The sequence below is a fragment of the Tiliqua scincoides genome, chromosome 1, assembly GCF_035046505.1.
Source record: "Tiliqua scincoides isolate rTilSci1 chromosome 1, rTilSci1.hap2, whole genome shotgun sequence".
In the NCBI taxonomy this organism is placed as follows: Eukaryota; Metazoa; Chordata; class Lepidosauria; order Squamata; family Scincidae; genus Tiliqua; species Tiliqua scincoides.
The window spans coordinates 96,551,929-96,571,210 of record NC_089821.1 but is presented as its reverse complement, the minus strand read 5'-3'; the positions used below and the strand labels follow the sequence as shown (position 1 = coordinate 96,571,210).

At 41.5% G+C, this 19,282-nt stretch overlaps 1 protein-coding gene across 5 annotated transcripts in view; it reads right to left on the bottom strand.

The window, feature by feature from the left end:
• Nucleotides 1–16,910: 16,910 nt before the first annotated feature.
• Nucleotides 16,911–19,282, bottom strand: part of GALNT13 (polypeptide N-acetylgalactosaminyltransferase 13) — a 226,074-nt gene continuing 223,702 nt past the window's right edge. For all 5 annotated transcript variants that reach the window (XM_066633827.1, XM_066633844.1, XM_066633854.1 and 2 more), the window contains one exon: nucleotides 16,911–17,095. In XM_066633827.1, coding sequence (XP_066489924.1) covers nucleotides 16,955–17,095 — 141 coding nt within the window. In that variant the 3' untranslated portion in view covers nucleotides 16,911–16,954. The remainder of the gene's footprint in view (nucleotides 17,096–19,282) is intronic.

Here is a 19,282-nt window from a genome sequence, read left to right as displayed (position 1 = left end):
TCCAAGCTGTTAGCTGTGGAGGAGAAAACTTTCAGGGTAGGAGCAACTAAAGCCAGGGAATCAGCAAAGGGTAAAAGAGGGAGTCCTGCCTCCACTCCCCACACTGCAACCCCAGTCCAAATCAGGGGGACCCCGAGGCTGCTTTTTGAAGAAGAAAACGACATTCCACTCATGGTTTTCCTGTATCACATCCAGTTCAGTCCTCGGCTGTGTGGCTCCTTATAACATTTATTACTTTTAACAATTTTCCACTTTCCCTCATACTGAACATCTATTATTATTTTCCATAAGATAAACTGGAGCTTCTTTAGGGTCGGAGCAAATGTCTTCCGATTGCAATACATGTAACACAAAAAGAAAAATGAGCCAAAATTCTTTTTGGGGTCAACATTTTACCTAGAGGATATTCAGCAGAAGACAATTTAGTTTATGCAAACTAAATAAAACTGACACTCTGAAAAAAATTAGAAAAAAGATAAAAAAATCAGGTACACAAACACACACACACAACTGACAACACTTGGTTTTCATTGCTATTTTTGTTTCTTCTTCACTTATGGCTGGGCACACATAGAAGGCACTTGCTTATTTTCTCATTCTTTGCTAGGTACATGATCACGTGGGAGGCACATCCATGCCAGAGTGAAATTCAGAGTGGGCTTAGGTAGGTCTGGCCTACTTAGGTATTTTAAAGGGTGGATCCAGCATTCCTCATTCCAATTATCTTGGGGTCTCAGTATCTAAGCTTTTATTAACTTTAGGTTAACCGAAAGCCACAGAATATTTAGGAAATTAAATGTCAATTTAATTGTTTGCGGTTTTAGAATAACACAATTTTCAACCTTTTTCATCTCACGGCACAATGACAAGGCACTAAAATTGTCAAGGCACACCATCGGGTTTTTGAGAAACGTCAAGGCATACTGTGCTACAAGTAGAGGGCTCACATCCCCCATTTTTCCTACTAATAAATGATCTTCCCCCAAATTCCTGTTGCACACCTGTGGGCCACTCACAGCACACCAATGTGCCAGGGCACAGTGGTTGAAAATGGCTGTTCTAGTGTGCAAATCAATATAACCACTGAAAAGACCACAGCATGTTTGGTTTTGCATGTCCATGCCAGAATATCCCAACAGAACATGAGACAAGGCATTTAGAAATAAATGGTTCACAGCTTTATGGAAATATCAGCACACAAGGAATAACTCACCTAAAGCACCACCCTTCCATTTAGTGCAGGTTCCTTCCTTGGAGGAGACAGCAGAATTCCCCCTTCTTATGTAATTGCCACCACCCCATCACCACTGTGATTGTCCCAGTTTATCACTGTTTTCATACATAGATACAGCTCCAGTGGCTATCAAACTGGACCCTGGATCAGGCCAGTTATATTTTTTCCAAAGGAAAACAGTGTACGCTTCTTCAGGGATCTCCTTCATATGCTGGAGAGCTATGGAAAGTGAAAGTACAACCTGACTGAACAACTTGGGTAGCAAAGAGTATTCAGAGTTTGGCCTACCATACTTTTTCCATTGCTGCCAGCCCACGTCTACCTTGTATAGTGGTGCATAGAGCCCCATTCTGGAACAAAACCTGAGTGGGAACTGCTCCCGATTCCAGCATGAGAGAGTGACTAGGAGTGGATTTCTAATCATGACAACTTTCTTCTGGTTTCAGGGTTGCAGGCCCTCCTGCTGTCTCTCATTGCATCTCTTGGCATTTATTTCTCTGCTTTCATGCCTCCAAGGGTGCATCCAGGAACTTGGATAGAGCAGCCTAAGAAGGACAAACAGAACAGAACTGAGGATAATGGCATCAGTGTGAGTTGGAGAAATGATACAAAACAATTGGGCACAGGACACAGTGGGTTATTGCCATACCTGACTTTGCACAAGCACCAACTCACACTCACACAAGAGGGAGAAGAGTGCAATTGTTGTCAATTCCCTTTCCATCCTCCTTCACTTCCTGGAAACATTCTCCTGGGGGTTTGGGGACTCTTAGGAACAAGATAGCATCTTGAAAGGAAATTGCTAGAAAGTGCAACCCTCTCCTTCTTCTGAAAGACGGTGTTTGAATTCCTCCCAATGTGCTGGAAGAGAGAATGCAGCAATCATTTCTGAAACAACACACATATGTTTGCGTAAACTGCCTCGATCCTCTTTGAGAATATTCAGCGTTTGTCTCTGGAGTTCTGCACCAGCCCTTCTTGACACCAGCGCTGACCCAGCCTGGCAGACCTTGCCCTGCAGTGACTTCAGCTGCAGGCTGCAGCCACCAGAACAGGCTGGGAATTGCCCTCTGCCTGCAGAGAACCACACATCTCCCTGTGTCTTAACTAAAAAGGCCCTGACATTTCTGGTTCCTGAAGTCCCTCAGGAAAAGGTATTTTAATTTTGTGCCCTAACACTATTTTTATCACAGGAAGCAAGATTCTTTTGGCTTATCTGGGGAGATTTTTCCTCTCTGATAGCGACTGAATGGATGATAGCGGCCATTCAGGTCGCAGCTCAAAATAGCCAAAAGAAATGAACGGAGCCAGCCAACGGTGAATAGAATTCCCCCGTCCATGGAGTGCCATGGAAAACTTGTTCTGTATAAATGCTTTTACCATGCATTCCCCAATAAATACAGCCGACAACAGGTATGGGATTAAATGGGCCACTTTATTAACTTACAACAAGCGCAACAAGGCAAAATAGGAAACAATACCCAAACTAAGTGTGGGGTTCTAAATGGGGGAAACGGCCTAGCCATCTACGTCCCCCAGTCTCATAGGGCGTCCACCCGACTCCAGGCGTAGCTCAATTGTTATTAAGCCCGCCTTTCACTGTCGCCCAAAGAGGGTAAGCCAGCCAAACTACTCTGCCTTCAGGTCAGCCCTGCAAGGCCCCAAAGTTCAGACCAGGGGCTAGCCAGCCTGCCTCCCCGAGCCGGTCAAGCATCCAGAGAGCAGTTCTGGTTCACCCCTGCCCTTGCTGGCTTAGATTGGACACTGAGAAGGTCTTCTGTCTACCCACCCCGCACTTCTACCGCCACAAGGGGAGGTCAGCCTAGCGCTTGGCCTTCCCTGTGAACGGAACTGAGCCGGGTCTAGCGCCTGCACGCTAGATCAGGCTCAGTCGTCCCGCCCCCCAAGGCCAGCCAGCCAATCAGCTGGCAGCAAAGCCCTGCTGCTGGCTGATAGGGGGGATCAGCCTGGCAATCATTGCTAGCGTGCCCATACAGGCATGCTAGCTGCCTATCTGGGAAACATACGTATTACTAAAGGAAGTGACTAAGAGATCACTCTTCTTCTTCTTCTTCTTCAGTGCCGGTCTGTGAGCTGAGTGCTTTGAGTAGCACCCCAGCTCCATCCGCTGGGCATTACTAGTTACTGTATCAATTTGTTTAAACCTTTGTGCTTTCCAGGCTTGTACTTTTATTACCTCTTTCTCCATTTTGTTTAGTTCCCCCTTCTTTCATATTTTTAATAAACTAATTGCATTTTGATTCCTGGTTTGCCTGGCCCATGTTCACAGGTAATTCAGTGGATTGTCATGCCTCTTCAACCTGTAGACCAGTGTTTCTCATACTGTGGGTCAGGACCCACTAAGTGGGTCACAAGTCCATTTCAGGTAGGTCTCCATTCATTTCAATATTTTATTTTTAATATATTAGACTTAATGGTCCCAGAGTATGTGACTGCATTTGGGGAAATGTTACAGATCTGTACTTTGAAGAGGGTACTACTGTGTTTCCCCAAAAATAAAACCTAGTGTGTTTTTGAGAATTGCTGAAATATAAGATCTACCCCAAAAACAAGACCTACTTGTGATCAGGGCTGGGCCAGGACGGGAGGGGTGGGGTGGAAAGGGTCCTCGGGCGAGGGCGGGTGGACAACATGACAGGGAACACTGCACTCCCGTGCACACCACCTAGAAAGCACCTGCTGTGCTGTCTTGGGCAGAGGACACTGAGGAGGAGCTGAGGCGGGAAGCAGCAAGTGAGGCAACCCTGCCTACCGGGCTCTGAGGCTCTCCACACCTTCCAGGGAGTAAGTCCCATTAACTATAAAGGGACTGACCTCTGAGTAGACAGGCAGGCAGGCATCCTCCTGGGTGCTGAGATATTTTTGTATGGTATATTTTTGTACATGAATAAATGTAGACTGTTGTACATGAATGACTGTGGATTGTTGTACATTTAAAAAAAAAAGAAGACCTACCTCGAAAATAAGACCTAGTGTGTTTTTTTGAGTCAAAAAAAAATATAGTGTCTTATTTTGGGGAAAACATGGTATGTATATGCTTTTAACAATGATAGTCAATGGGACTTACTCCTGGGTAAGTATGGGTGGGCAGTAGCCTAGGATTGTTAAAAATTTCCCTGCTTGATGATGTCACTTCCAGTCATGACATCACTTCCAGTGGGTCCTGACAGATTCTCATTCTAAAAAGTGAGTCCCAGTGCTAAAAGTGTGAGAACCACTGCTGTGGACACTATCATGGGTTTGATTTTCAATAAGAACCCTTGGGGTTCATGCTCTGCTGTGAGGGAGGGATTTCCAGTATGACTCTCCTCTGTCTGGTCTCTGTAGTGCGGGATGGTGGCAGAAGATACAAGCTACCAAGCCTTTTTGCCAAATCAGCTGCTGGTCCGGTAAAGGGAAAGCAGGGAGCAGGAAGGTGTACATGTGCTCTGATCACTAGGTGCTACTCCTCTTGGTCAGTCTGCCTTCTCATGGTACACACTCCCTTGCTTTTACTTGATATTAATTATGACTGATGAATTGTTTCACTCTTCCCCCAAACTTCCCTCAGTTGATAGTGCTTATTGCTATCCACTGAGACACTGTTAGAAGCCAAGGATTTGGAGAACAGATTGCAGGGGTTTGTTATTTGGATTCTAACAGCACCAGGGTTCCTCCCAGCTAAAACAACTGGATTATCACCTTTAAATATCATCTGGCAGAACAAAAATATACATAATATACCTAAGCCACAAAAGGATCAAATGTTCAAGAAATGAACTATTCTCTGCTAATAAAAGATGACCAGAAGCATGTCAGCTTCAGAATTTGTGATGATGATTAATTGCTGGTAGCAAACAGGACTGGGGCAAGAGTATACCATCCTCATAAGAGCAGCGATGAAACAAATTGCTCAGATTAAATGTCTAGTGACATTGAACAGATGGTGTGGCTTAGGTGTACCTAAGCAAATTCATTACACATTATAGTCTGGTGACCGGCACAAAATTAACTTCACTTGATTCTTTTGAGGGGTGGAAAGAGCAGAAATCAGAGTCTTGTTCTGGGCCCAGACAGAATAAGACACACAGAATATATGGAATGATAGGGAGGGATCACAGCTCAGTCCCAGTTTCTGTCTGCAGGCAGGGATGGTACGATGAATGCTCTTTTCCTTTCTAGTGTTTGCCTATTTTTTCCCTGAATTTTTGGACATTTCTAGTGCCTCCTCCAAGGACTGTGGGATACTGTAGCCTCCCAAAGAAACTGGCTAGCAACCTAGTCCAATGGCAACCAAGGAGACTTAATAGCTGTGACAAACTTGTTCCCATGGCTTCAACAAAACTTTGCCATGACTAACTTTAGCTGGTCTGGGGCCCAAATTTTTCTTTTCATACTTCCATTAACAGAATAGTTTTGTTATTTGAAGGGGAAAAAAACAAAACAAAGCAAAGAAGAAAAGAAAAAGAAGAAAGAAAAAAAAAACCCTACCCTCTTTTGTTTTAGGCCTCAACCATAAACAAGGCCATTTTAGCATATTTTCATGGTAAAATCAGATTGTAGATCCTTGGAGGTTTGATCATTTGAGTGGCGTTAAATACATTTTCAGTATGATGAAGGAAAATAAAATCATTTAGGGGTAATATGTTCATTATCTCTGAATGATTATTTTCTGAGATTAAATGATATTCATGCTATAATTAATAAAATATCTTCAGTTAATTGACTCTTTAAGTACATTAATACTGTAGTGATTCAAAATCACCTCTTAGTTTTTCAGTGCAGTGTAGTGTACAATATATAAATTTCAGCTCATCAGAAATAAACATAGGAGGAAACATATTTTGATAAGGCAAAACAGATTAGTGTGTCAAAGCTCTTGAGCTACAAAAGCAGGTTTGTTTCTGGTTTGTTTCTATATATTTCCTATATAGAAACAAACCAGGCTGCTTATCCGATAGCTTGATCACAAATCAGATACCTCTTGCTTTAAAAATGAACATAGCCGGCAATTATACAGCTACACCTGCAAGCCAATGCACACGGGTAGCCTGATCCTGAGCTGCCTGGGGTGCCCAGGCTTGGCGGCACCGAGAAGGGCTGCCGCCGGATCCTGCGCCTCCTGGGCTACTGCAGGAGGCACCTCGGGAGAAGGGGACGTTCGCCGGCCTTCCCCCCTACCGGCCTTCCCCCTCCCCGGAACGCCGCCTCCCCACCCCTGTCCCTGCCTACTCTTTTACAGTTTGGCAGTCCAGGAGATCACCGAGCCGTGGAAGCTGGGCGACCGCCCCACACTAGCACAGACGGGAGCCCAGCGGTGAACCCTGCAAACGTGCCTTATGGAGTCGTGCCACCGAGCAGAGGATTGGGGAAAAGGCTCAGTGGGGCTGGGGCTCAGTCTTACCTGGGGAAGAGTCTCAGTGGGGCTTCTGCATACCTGCATAGGACTGCATTGTAAATTACCACGAAAGACGACCATAGAGACAATATCCAAAAAGATACTTGAAGTGCCACCAAGAGCTTAGGCACACATGGTGGGATTCCCACCCCCTCCCCACTTCCTAAGAAACTGCTCTGGGAAATCCCTTCTCTTTCAAAAGCTCTTTGACGGGGAAATCAGATGTTTAAGAAACTTTGCCCTCTTCCTCTATGGAATCCAGCTGAGTTGGCTTGCCATAGCCTTTGCTGGCACACCCTGGTGCTACCTTAATCACCGGGGTGTCCCAGCCAGGCACAGTGCAGTCTTCTGTCATCTGCTGCTGTGACAGCAGCAGCAGTAGGTTCAGTAGTGCCCTCGGGCGCATGGAAGTAGTGCTCTTCTTTGTATCATGACCTAGGAAGATTTTTGCGAAATCAGTTTGCTTTTAGCAACTCTGGGATGAACCTTTAGGAACCAAGCAGAAGTGGAAGGCATTTCTGCATGTACAAGGGGGTGGTGAGCAATTTCTTTTGCTTGCTTCCTCTCTCTGCAGCAATCCCTCCTGCCAGAAGTCATGGTATTCCTAACTGTCCCCTCTTAATCCTCAGGTTCAGATTTTAAGGAGGTATGGGTGGGGAAACTCCCATTGCATGAGCTGAACTCCACTTACACCTCCTTTTTTGGTGTTATTGGATCCTAGCCTCTGCGTATAGTTTCACTTCCAAAGAGAAAAAAATGTTACCTTGAAAGGTGTACAATTTTCACACATAAGGCATTTAGACATATGGCACATTTTGAATCCATACTAGAGTGCGAAATGCTCTAATTAAGAGTTTGACATAGTTCATCACAGCAGGTAGTAGAAACAAATTCCTGTACAGAAATGTGGTCAAGTGGACTTATTTGGGCACATCACTGATCCCTTTGGTTTCCTAAATTGGATTTAATTTGTACCCTATTCACATACTAATCTTTTATTTTTCCAATAGTCCACTTTCTTTGCCTTTTATGGAGCAGAAGTTATCCCTCCAATGCAGAGTGTAAAAAATCCAGTTTTTTCTTACCTTTAGCCATTAACATAGAGTGACACTGGAGTATCTGTTAATTTTAAACATGGACATGCAGTAAGATTTCATATTTTTCATATTTTTCTGTAATCAGAGAGTATTGTTGTAACGCTATGGATGAAAAGCATCCCAAACCAGCCATTACACTGATTGCTTTGTAAGACTATCCAGATTGGTCTCTCAAGTTCTTTGCAAAGAAATAAAGAAAATTTGTGATGTTTCTAAGAATACCTCCTCTATGTCTTAGAGAGTTTTACATAAACATACATACAGATACATACACATACATCCTAAAAATTATAGATGCCTAAGGCCTATTCATCAAAACATTTATTTGGAAAAAATTCTGAGAAAATATTTGCACAATTTATATTATAGATAATGTTTTAAGTGTAATTTCTATTAATTAAGCTCCATGGCTGCAAATGAGAGAAACTGGAAACTGTTCCTAGTGGGATTTCAATTTTTTGTTTTTTTGTTTTGTTCTCTCACAATGTCTCAGTGATATAAGCTCCTTTTCAAAATAGAAGGAACTGTAAAGAAATTTGTAATGTGGAGTATGAAAGGAGTTTCTTCCCATTGAAAGAAAGAAAGACCTACTGGATGAATGAAAGCACTTTTGCATTTCAGTAGACAGCTCAAGTATTTGGGAATGAGCGTTCTGTGGATGTTGACAGAGTTCCATCCAAGTCTAGTTGTCTATCTCATGGTAGGACTCTAGCCTTGATTACCTTAATTTCTGAGTCTATGCAAATGCCTATTGCATCGCCATTGGAGGCAAATGGAGATAGACAGCAACAAGAGTCAACCCCCTTCCCCAAAAATAGGCTTTAAGTAAATGTTTAACGATGCACAGCATACAGTAGTTATAAGAAGCACATCCAATGCTCACTCATCATATTTCTAAGTGGTTGCATCCCTTGGCTGTAACTTTGTGGTTTTAATCCTTGTTAATTTAGTGGGATGCTTGCCTCGCTTATCTTTTACGCTTTTATAGTAACTCACATTGCAATAAATGGGGTAGCTTATCAGTCAGGTAAGTATACACACCGTGTAACACCATCCTTATCCTGTTTAGTTGAAACAGATTTCAGTGAGGCTTACTTCAAAGTATGCATTTTAGTTTGCTTTGTCTTTCATTCTGAAAATGCTCATTCACTGCTATTCATTTTAAGGCACAATCTGAACAAATGTAATTGGATATGAATGAGGCCCATTTTTAACCAGTTCTATTTGTTTTGAAAACTAATACTTTTTTTTTTTTTAATGAAAAGCTCTGTACATCACAGAATGTAAGATTAGCCTTGCTAGATCGCATCCAAGGTTCATCTGTTCCAGGCCATCCTTCCCATTGTGGCCTGTGGGATGCCTCTAGGAGAGTTCACAAGTGGGGCTTGAATGCAGTACCTGCCCCCAGCTTCTGTTCTCCAGCAACTGGTAAAGGGAATGGGAAAGCCCAATAGCGTGCCATGCTCTGCACATGCACAACTGCAACCTCTGTATCCTGGCACACAACTATGCATGTAAACTTGCACACAGCCATGCATGCAAAACTTCTATTCAATGTTATTGGGGCTTATGCACACAAAACAGCAGCTATTGGCAGCCGTGGCTGCTATTTATACTGAAAAAATAAACACACAGGATCCAATATCATGCTTAACAACCCATCAAACGTGGCCCTTAATCTGATAGAATCACATCAGCCTACAATCTGTCAATTTCAACCATTTGGAACAATTCAGGACACAGTCAGCTTACGGGCAAAGGAAGTTGGATCCACAAGAAAGACAACTTATACTAGAATAAAACTAAACTGGCATATTTTATTTCTACAAAATGTATAAATATTCAAAATTTACAGCCGAGTTAACATTTAATAACTGTTACAACATTGAAAATGGTGTAATCTTTTATCCACAGCCACACTCTTAGAAAGGTAATGTGTATGTGTCCCAAGCACTAATTCAGGAAGCTTTATAGGCAATTCCTTGAACATAGCCTCTTCTCAAGGGGGAAGATAAAACACACAGCAAAGTCCACAACTGTCATTTTCAAGGGCTGCTTCATGTATCACACCTGCTTAGGTGTACAGATATTTTACATAAATGTTTGCAGACACAAGTATACTCATTAGGAAGCTGGGTTTGGCTATGACTCCCTCTGAGTACATACTTGAGCCAGACTTGGATTTGCCACCACATTAAAGTGTAATAGCTTAGATGGAGATGGAACTTGGAGCTGGAAGTTGAGAGTGACAATAACTGCAAGAAAATTGACTTATTCAGCTGTTCTGAATACATGCTGCCTGAGGGACAAATGGGGACTTCAACATATTTGGAACTATGAAACTGGGATTTTGGAATTGAATGTTTGAAAACAAACACGGTTTTTCACTAGTAATTCACATGACCTAATTGTCAAACACATTGCTGGTGTTCATTCAACACCTTGAGATCAAACAGGAGCTTATATTTATCAGCAGTTAGATGTGGTGTAATCTCACCAGATGTGTTCATATGCTGTACAGTAATAGCAGCAGACTGTTTATCTATTCCATACATTGAAATACAAAAGAGAAAGTGATGGTTAGGGATACACTTGGAACTCTCAAGCTGTAGCTGTCACAATAGTTAATTACATTTCTGATGTCCTGTTGAAACTGCAAATGCATTCAAATTTTCTAAAGTCTGTAATGATGCAGAAGGACTTAGACAGCAACATTATAAAACCCTATTTGGATTTCCCCCTGAAACCATTTCAGCCTAGTTCAGAGCTTTATATTTAAGCACCTTCGTTAGTAATTTGCCTCATCTGAGACTGAATTAGCATCTACAAATGAGATGCAACTAAAATTTATGTGATCAGATATGATCTTTGTTACTTTCAAGTTAAAAAAACTGGACCATGTTCATTAGCAGTACAGTACTAAGCTCTCATTCTTTGTTTTACAGAAAGTTATTTGACTAGTTTTCAATAAAATAGAATTAAAATATAGGTTTTAGCAGTCCAGAATCAGCCTTCAAAAACAGCTAATTCACTCCAACTAGTCCAAAGTCTACAGAACACAGCTTTCCATCACATAGGTCATAAAATTGTTAAGGATGAGAGCCTGTAATATTTTTACCTTGTTGCTGAATACTGTTCTTGCCTTCAAAATATAAACATCTCAGACATTCCTTTAGCTTTCTGTTTGCCTGCCATTTCATGACCACAACCAAGAAAATGCTAGAAGTGTGAGTTCTGTAAGAAATGTTAAATGTAATAGCCTTTGCCAGTTCTTCTGCAACTTCCTCCCCCATTTCAATTGCCATGTAAAAAAATGAATTACCTACACCACAACCCTGTGAAATCAGAAACAACTGACTCCACTTTACAAATGGGAAAATGAATACAAATCAAAGCCCACCATCAGAAGCAACTTCTAAATTTGAGCATGTAGGCTGCAGATACTGAAATGTAGGCAAAAAAGCAGGAACACAAGAAAGATCACAGAAAGCAAGTTCTCTGCCACCTTCTCCCTTTCTCCCAAGAAAAACTTGTCCTGAAGGTCAGAAGACCCCTTCAAAGGATGTAAAATGGTGTGGAGAGGGCTACAGAAATTTCTGAAAATTGCGTGATGTTACGTTCCATGACTGGAAGTCCGTAAAAGCTCATACACTCTAGTCACGCCCTCATGGAGGGTACTCTGACCATAAAGAGAGCCATCTGGAGTTTTCTGGGTGAAACCAGGGGCTGCTGTGGGGAGGAGGAAGCAGATAAGATACATTCTTTGAATTTCTTTCAGCATGTGTTCCTTTCGATATAAACTATTAATTAAATGGTTTAAATTAAATTGAATAAAATGTGGATACCAGATGACTTTAAGTGGGAAAGGGCAAAAATGTTATTGGTCTAGTAACACTCAGAGAGGACGTCACAAACTAAGGTAACCAACATTATAAACCCACTTTTAAAATGTGTCAAGGTCATCCATAAATACTGTGGCTAGTGCCCCAAAGTCACCATTATTATGCTCATTTTATGGTATCACATATTAATGTCTTAAAATCAATTTTTTTGGGTGTGTGTTAAGAATTTAATTCTAATTATGGAAGATATCTTAGAATCATGCATTTCAATCCAAATTCTGGCATGAAACTTTCCTCATTTATTTTGATTAGGCTTATTTTTATTCTCATTCAGAAAGAAAATGTAACCCATTAAAATACATACTTAAATATACTGACTTCTATATTGATATATGCAGCTTCAACTCTGGTCCTCCATGAACTTCATACATAGTTAGTTTGAACTGATTCATGTCGTTCAGTGGTACTGGGCCTTCAGTTTCTTTATATTCTCTATGAAAGGCAGTCTGTTCTCTTAGTTACACTGAATTTAAGGATGGAGTTTGGTCAATCAAACTGAGCCTCAGCTACCACAGTCTGTGTGGTAGTAGTTGCTCCAGTGATATCAACAAGGGGCAAAGTTTAGGTAGAAACATTGTGCCCATAAGTGCCAACCTTTCTGTAATTTGAAATGTGTAGGTGGCAATTTAATATTCTGAAATGGATACCATTTTGAAATGGTCAAAGCCCTTCTTGGGAGTGGGTAGGTAAGAGAAATAGACATGTCTGAACTTCAGACAGGTGATATGCATGTAGGAACAACACAGTATGATAGGCCTCATTCATAAGAAAAATCTCCACCTGACCCTGTTCTACAGGCCAAAACCTGCTACCACAAGATTTGAGAGAGAGGTTAGGCCATCTCTCTGCGGTACGGTGCTGACAATGTTGGTGAGTTCATATAGCTCAATAAAGCATTGATATTTTCGCATGACCACAGGCCTACTACAGAAAATATATGTAATTCCAGCTAAAGTCAAGTATATTTTATGCATCTCCAGCCCCCTTAACTGTTCAGACCTACAGCCCAATCCTCTTAGATATAAGTCCCATTGGGCTCCATGGGGCCAACTTTTTAGAGTAAGTATGTACAGGATTGCAGCCCTAATTTAGGAACTACTGCAGAATCAAATCTTAAAGATTGTTCCTGCATAGTTAGTTAGTTAGTTAACCTTTATTGGCATTATAAATATTACAGCAGACAACTGACAACAAAGTGGAACAATACAACCGTTATCCACTAGACTGGTTCAGGAAAACTAAATAGAGAAAAAAGAAATAGGGTCTAGAAAGAAAAGGAGCCAGAAGGGACAACCTTATCCTTTCAGTAAAACAGGTATTAGATAGCGAAAGGTGACTACAAAAATTTTAAAGAAGATTTTATAGAACTAAAGTCCGGCGTTTTTTGTAATATATAGGCCAGGAAACTAGCCACTGAATACGTCAAGGGAGCAATAGAGTCTTCCAACAACTGGGGAAGGGGTGATACCTGAGGGGGGAAATTAGAAATCCAGGATTCTAAATAAATCCTACGATGGGAGTCATGAGAGGGACAAAAAAGCAAAATATGTAAAAGAGTATCCGGGGTCTCCCCACAGAATAAACATAATCGTTTCTCGCGAGGAACTCGCATGAAACGACCATAATGAACAGCTGAGGGAAATATGTTGAGTCTAGCGAGCATGAAGGCTCTCTTCAGTCTAGGATTAGTGAGGTGAAAAAAATAGTTTGAAGTGGCAACAACAAGTTGAGGAAAAAGACCTAGGGAAAGGGGGGAACAGGTCAAATTAAGAGAATTTTTTAAAGTATTGAATTCAGCTAGGAAAAGGTGGTCTTTGATAATTTTATAAGCTTGGGATAAATTTAGATCAGCAAGTAATTCTACTGATAGGTTAATGGAGTGGAGTTTAGTTTCCACTATTTTAAACCAAATAAAGATATACGTGTCACTCATTAATTCTGTAATTAAAGAGTCAGGGGAAGGAGATAAATGAATCCTTAACCAAAACTTAAAGGTAAAAAGCCAGGCATAAGTGGAGGGAAGGTGTAAACCAAGTTCTAAAAGAATAGTGGGCAACCGTATAAGATTAGGAATACCTAATATCTTTCTAAAAAAGGAAGAAGCAATATGATCCAAATCCTTAGAAACTGCCTGTATCCATATCGGGATACCGTATAATAAATGAGAAATAATTTTTGCTTTAAAAATTTGAATCGCTGCTGGGATGTATTGGTTTCCTGCATTAAAATAAAAATTTGTTATAGCCAAAAGGTGGGTAGTTGTTGAAGAAATAACTGACTTTTTATGTTGAGTCCATGATAAATTATAGTGAAAATGTAAACCTAGATATTTAAAAGATTTAACTTGAGTGTAAGATTGGGAATTGATTGACCATTTAGAAGGAGCCCAGGAGCGGGAAAAAACCATAATTTTTGTTTTGTTGGCATTAATTACAAGATCATTTGAATGACAATAAACTTGAAATTTGGAAATGAGCTCACGAAGACCGGATTTTGTGAGTGAGAGAAGTACTGTATCATCGGCGTAAAGAAGAATCGGAATTGGCTTTTTATTTATTACAGGAAAGGAATGAGAGGTGGTGGTTAAGCTGGCAGGAAGATCGGCAATGAATAAATTAAAAAGAAGAGGGGCAAGGATGCAACCTTGCCTCACTCCTTTATTGATAGGAAAACTAGAAGAGAGAATATTGGTAAAAGGAAGACGGATTTGACATTTATTATGGGAATGAAGTTGCTGTAACAAAAACAGAAGCCTCTGGTCAATGCCCCAGTTGAATAACTTTTTCCATAAAAGGGCTCTATTTATCGAGTCAAAAGCACCTTGTAGGTCGATAAAGGCTACATATAGATTTGATTTATGATGTATGGAATATTTCTGGGCTAGAAAAGAAAGTGCAAAGGCATGATCCAGAGTAGAAACACCCTGGCGAAAACCTGATTGTTCGACTCCTGGAAGGTTTTTCAAACGAGCCCAGGATGACAGCTTTTGAAGAAGGAATTTGGCATAAAGCTTCTCTATACAAGATAAAAGACTTATAGGACGATAATTTGACGGGGAAGCGGGGTCACCTTTCTTAAAAATTGGAAGAAGAAATGAACAGCGCCAGATATCTGGGAATAGACCTGTAGAATTTATCGTGGTAAAAAGAGAAGCCAGGGGAGCAGCCCACCAACCAGGATTAGTAAGAAGAATTTCATTGATGATAAAATCTGGGCCGGGGGCTTTGGCTGATTTTAAGGAAGTTATGAGTTGATAAATTTCCAGTGGGGAAACCGATGGCCATTCAGGGACTTTTTGGAGATCAATATTAGAGATAAGGAGGGAAGAAGAATAGAAAATTTTGGAAAAATAATCTGTCCACGTGGCTTCTGGAATGTCAGAGTAGATGACAGGGGTTGGATGACTTGCCCTAGTAACTGCGTCCCAAAAAGTTTTATGGTTTTTGGAAATAATGGCTTGATGGAGAATGGACCACTTCCCAAGGGCAAAAAGATGTTGTTTTTCCTGGAAATACTTTCGGCAGGCGGTCCGTAGTTGAAAATAATATTGTAAATTGTAAGAAGATGGATTATTCCGAAAAAAAAGAAAAAGGGTACGCACCTGCTTTTTTAATTTCCAACACTCCTCGTCAAACCATGTATTTTTTGTAAAACGAGGAGGATTACTTGGGCTAGCCATCCTCAAGTGATCTACCAAGGAAGAGATTATAACTTGGAAAGCTTCAATCACTTCAGTAGTGGCCCGAGAGGCAAATAGTAAACGCAATTGGGAGTTAGTTTCAGGTGCCTGAGTCCACTGGGACAGGGCTTGCTCCGCAACTGGTGACCATCTGTAGGGACGGCTTGGATTGGGGAGAGAAAGAGAAGAGACAGGGGAATCAAAGGGAATATTAAGAATAAGTGCAACTGGCAAGTGATCACTCTCAGAACGGGTGCAGACACAGAAATCTGATAAAAGGGGCAGGAGGGCAGGAGAAACTAGGGCATAATCTATTACACTAGCACCTCTTGGAGAGAGGTGGGTAAAATCGCCTGGAATGTCACGGCCTTTTGAGCCATTTAGAATAAAGACGTTAAATGAAATACATAAACTTATAAGATTTGGGGCAAAACTATTTATTACAGAATCTTTGGAAGACCTTGAGGTTGTTCCTGCATATACATAAGATCTGTCATACATTTGCCCTTCTTTCTAAATAAAATAGAATTTATTATTTATATTTTATATTCATATCCTTTCTCCTAGGCAAAAAGGTCCATAAAGCGGCCACAATTTTGACTATAATTTTTGGCCATCTGCTAATATTGCTACATGTGGCCCCAAGACCAATCTTTTAAAAGAATAGTAAAATAATGTGTGGAAAAGGGGGGTGGCTAATGCAAGAAAGCTTAATGAACACCGGCAAAGCCTCTTGCGTCTTCTACAAGCAAAGGCTCCAAGAGTTTTACCATGTGATTCAGATGACCAAGTTCTGTTACCTTTTATATTTGTGTCACTTATGGGACTCAATGAGAGTTGGTCAGAGGTATTACCAACTTCCACCATGGCTTATACTCTTACCAAGAGTGCATGCATTATCTTTGCATTACCAATTCAACATCACTATTTTTCATTTTGTTGCCATTTCAATTATTTGATATCCCATTTTGTTCTGTTGCTTTTACAAAGCATTTTCATAAACTGCAGTGCCACCTTTCTTGGGACCAGACGTGAAAAACATCCATTATATACAGTACATTTACTGCTCAGAAACCCTTCCATCTGAGTACTCCACTGGTTATGGCTGGCATCAGATTAAAAACAAATATTCTTCCTTCGTAGCCACATAGGGCCAGTACAAGCACATCAACTTCAACAAAACAAAACAATATAACCTTTCACAATGCAAGTGAGTTTCATAAGGCATTTTACATTGTCACTTTCAAGCAACATTACGTGACATAACCAACAGCAAGCCCATTCTCCCCCCAAAACCTTGGAGTGTAACTTTGTAATGTTTTTTTCCCCCCATGAATCTGATTTTTTTCAGGTATAGCATGTCATGGTATGATGATAGTGTATGTTATGTCATGTCATATAGAGCTTTTCCATGTTCAGCTGACTGAGTAAAAAATTCTGAGGGGGGAAAGTGCAAACATGCTTTAAGCAATATAAAATGTTTGGAGTGTTTTCTGATAGGTGGGCTTTCAACTGAGCATTCAAAACCTCTCACTTCACTGACAACAAGGGAAAAGAATATCCTTTTGTCTGATCTAAAGTTGTGAAGTATGAAGGTCTAGAACCTTACAAGGCCTGAGGAAACACAGTGAGTCTCTCTTGGCTTTAGGCACCCAAGGTCATGTTACGAAGCAACCACTGCTGGGATCGGCTTTCGTTGCAGTCCTTCATGGTAGGAACCATTTTGTCATCCTCCGAGGGCTCATCAAGACACTGGTTACTGTTGACATGTCTCAGGGTAAACCGCTATAAAGAGAAGTAAAAAAGATGGTTTCAGCTTTAATTACTGTAGTTTGCACATTTCTCCAGAAATGAGGGTCATGTTCCCGTGTAGAGACTTTTTGCAAATGGCCCAGGATTTCTCATGTGGTCTTCATAGCAGAAAAAAGAGCTGCATCAAAACCGCTTCCTCACCACAAAGATAATTTAAGAAAGGACCATGTGATACATGAAAGTAGGGATTAATTGTGCCGGAACATGTATCATACCCCACATGCATGACTGCTCTGCAGCATACCGTATGCCTATACTGCAACACTTCTAAGCATTCTGGTAAACATTTTAAAGTAGTAGTTCCCAAATGGAGTCGTGGCTACCCCGGCAGCTGCAGAAACCAGCCAGCAGAGCCACAGAATCCTCACAAAAAACTCAGTGTCCAATTCAAGTGTAGCCCTAATGGGGGCCAGGAGGTCAAGAGAGCAGGTAGATGAAAAAGACTGGGAACTGTCTGCACGGTTGAAGGTCACAAAAAAGTAGCAAAAGTTGCAACTTTATCCACTATACAGGTGTGCACCACTTAATGACAGGGATACATTCTTCTATCCCTGTCGTTATGTGATTAGGTCATTAAGTGAACATCCTGTCCAATCTATTGCCTTTGTTACGTAAACACAAACTCCCTGCCAGACACTAGCTGGCTGCACAGGCTACTGGAGACAGATTGCCTCTTCTTTGCATTAAGAGCCTCAGTGTTGTGTAAACAGACACTTTGTTGCAGGTTATGGGAGATGCGACTGCCTCATTAACAGCATCTTTATTGTGCTTTAACCACTGTCATATATGTGGTCTGTTAAGCGGATAGTTGTTAAGCGGGCACGCCTGTATAGTATCAAGGTACCTCAATGCAAGAATGCTCTACAATTAAAACACAAGAGATAAAGTATCCTTTAAAGCCTCCAAAGAAGGAAGCTGCACATTTACGAGTACAACTTGTTTCAGTAACAAATCACTCTTGATTTGGCTGTCCTAGGCCCGAATCCTATTGGTCACATCCTACCAAACCTAATGTTCCAGGAGTGCAAGGCCCTTACCAGTAGTGTGAATGCCAGGCCAATGCCACCAACGTTATGGTGTGGCACATGTGGCCGTAGCTCTTGGAAGCTCCTCAAATGCCAGTAAGTTGGCATTGGGGGCAGGGAGGGGGAAGTCAGGCAAGTTGGAGCGGGCCTGAGGGGGAGGATCTCAGTGACAAATATACAAGATCCTGTCCCCATTTTTTTGGCCTACCTGTCCTCTTTCTCTCCTTGGACTTATGCCAAGTATATAGCTGGGTCCAAGGAGACCCACAGACCACCACAGAGGTAAGTATAAAACAGCAGGCCTCCTGATCACTCCATCCACCACTGAATGCAGTTCATGTTCCATTTACAAGGCTGCATTAGTGCCAATGGTGGGGAACAGGACTGGGCAGTCAGTTTCACCTTGCTATAGCCACAACCCATTGATTCTTACCAACTCCCCTTTGCCTATGGTGGGCTTTTCACATATGTTCAGTTTTCTTTATATTCGAATTTGCTATCTGCACATTCAGATAGGAACAGAGCTGCCACCTACCTATCATTATCTGAGACTCTGTTCTCATTATCTGCTAATACTGTGCTGGTGCCAAATCAAAGGGCACTGGTATTTGCCCTTGAAGAATTAATGGACACAACTATGACTGCTTCCAGACTTGCCCTGCCATCTTGGGTACTATCTCCGGCACTCCAGCTGAACCTTCAGAACCTTGCTAATGATGAGAGGCAGGTGATGAGAGGTCCATGGAAGGCTACCTGAGGGCTGCTCTGGGGCTGGGGAAAGCCCAGGGAAGGAGCCAAGAGACAGGTGGAGAAGGCGGAGGAGGAGAGGTGAAGTAACACTCTCCCCACTGCTGATCTCTGAGACCTCGTTGTTAGGCCAGCAAACGTCAATGAAATGAGGGATAGCCAGCATGGAGAAATTGCCATCACCACCATCATAACCTTCACCACATCAAGGGATATATCCAGCATAAAGGAGGAAGCATCAGATGTTGGAGATGTAGATGAACCCTCACTATCACCCATCCCCAAATACTTCAAGTTAAGATACAGGTTCATAGAGTCCCCTGGAACCTAACCCCATTTCCCCCGTAAGCTCAATGATTCAGTATCAACTAATTTGGTATCCACTAGG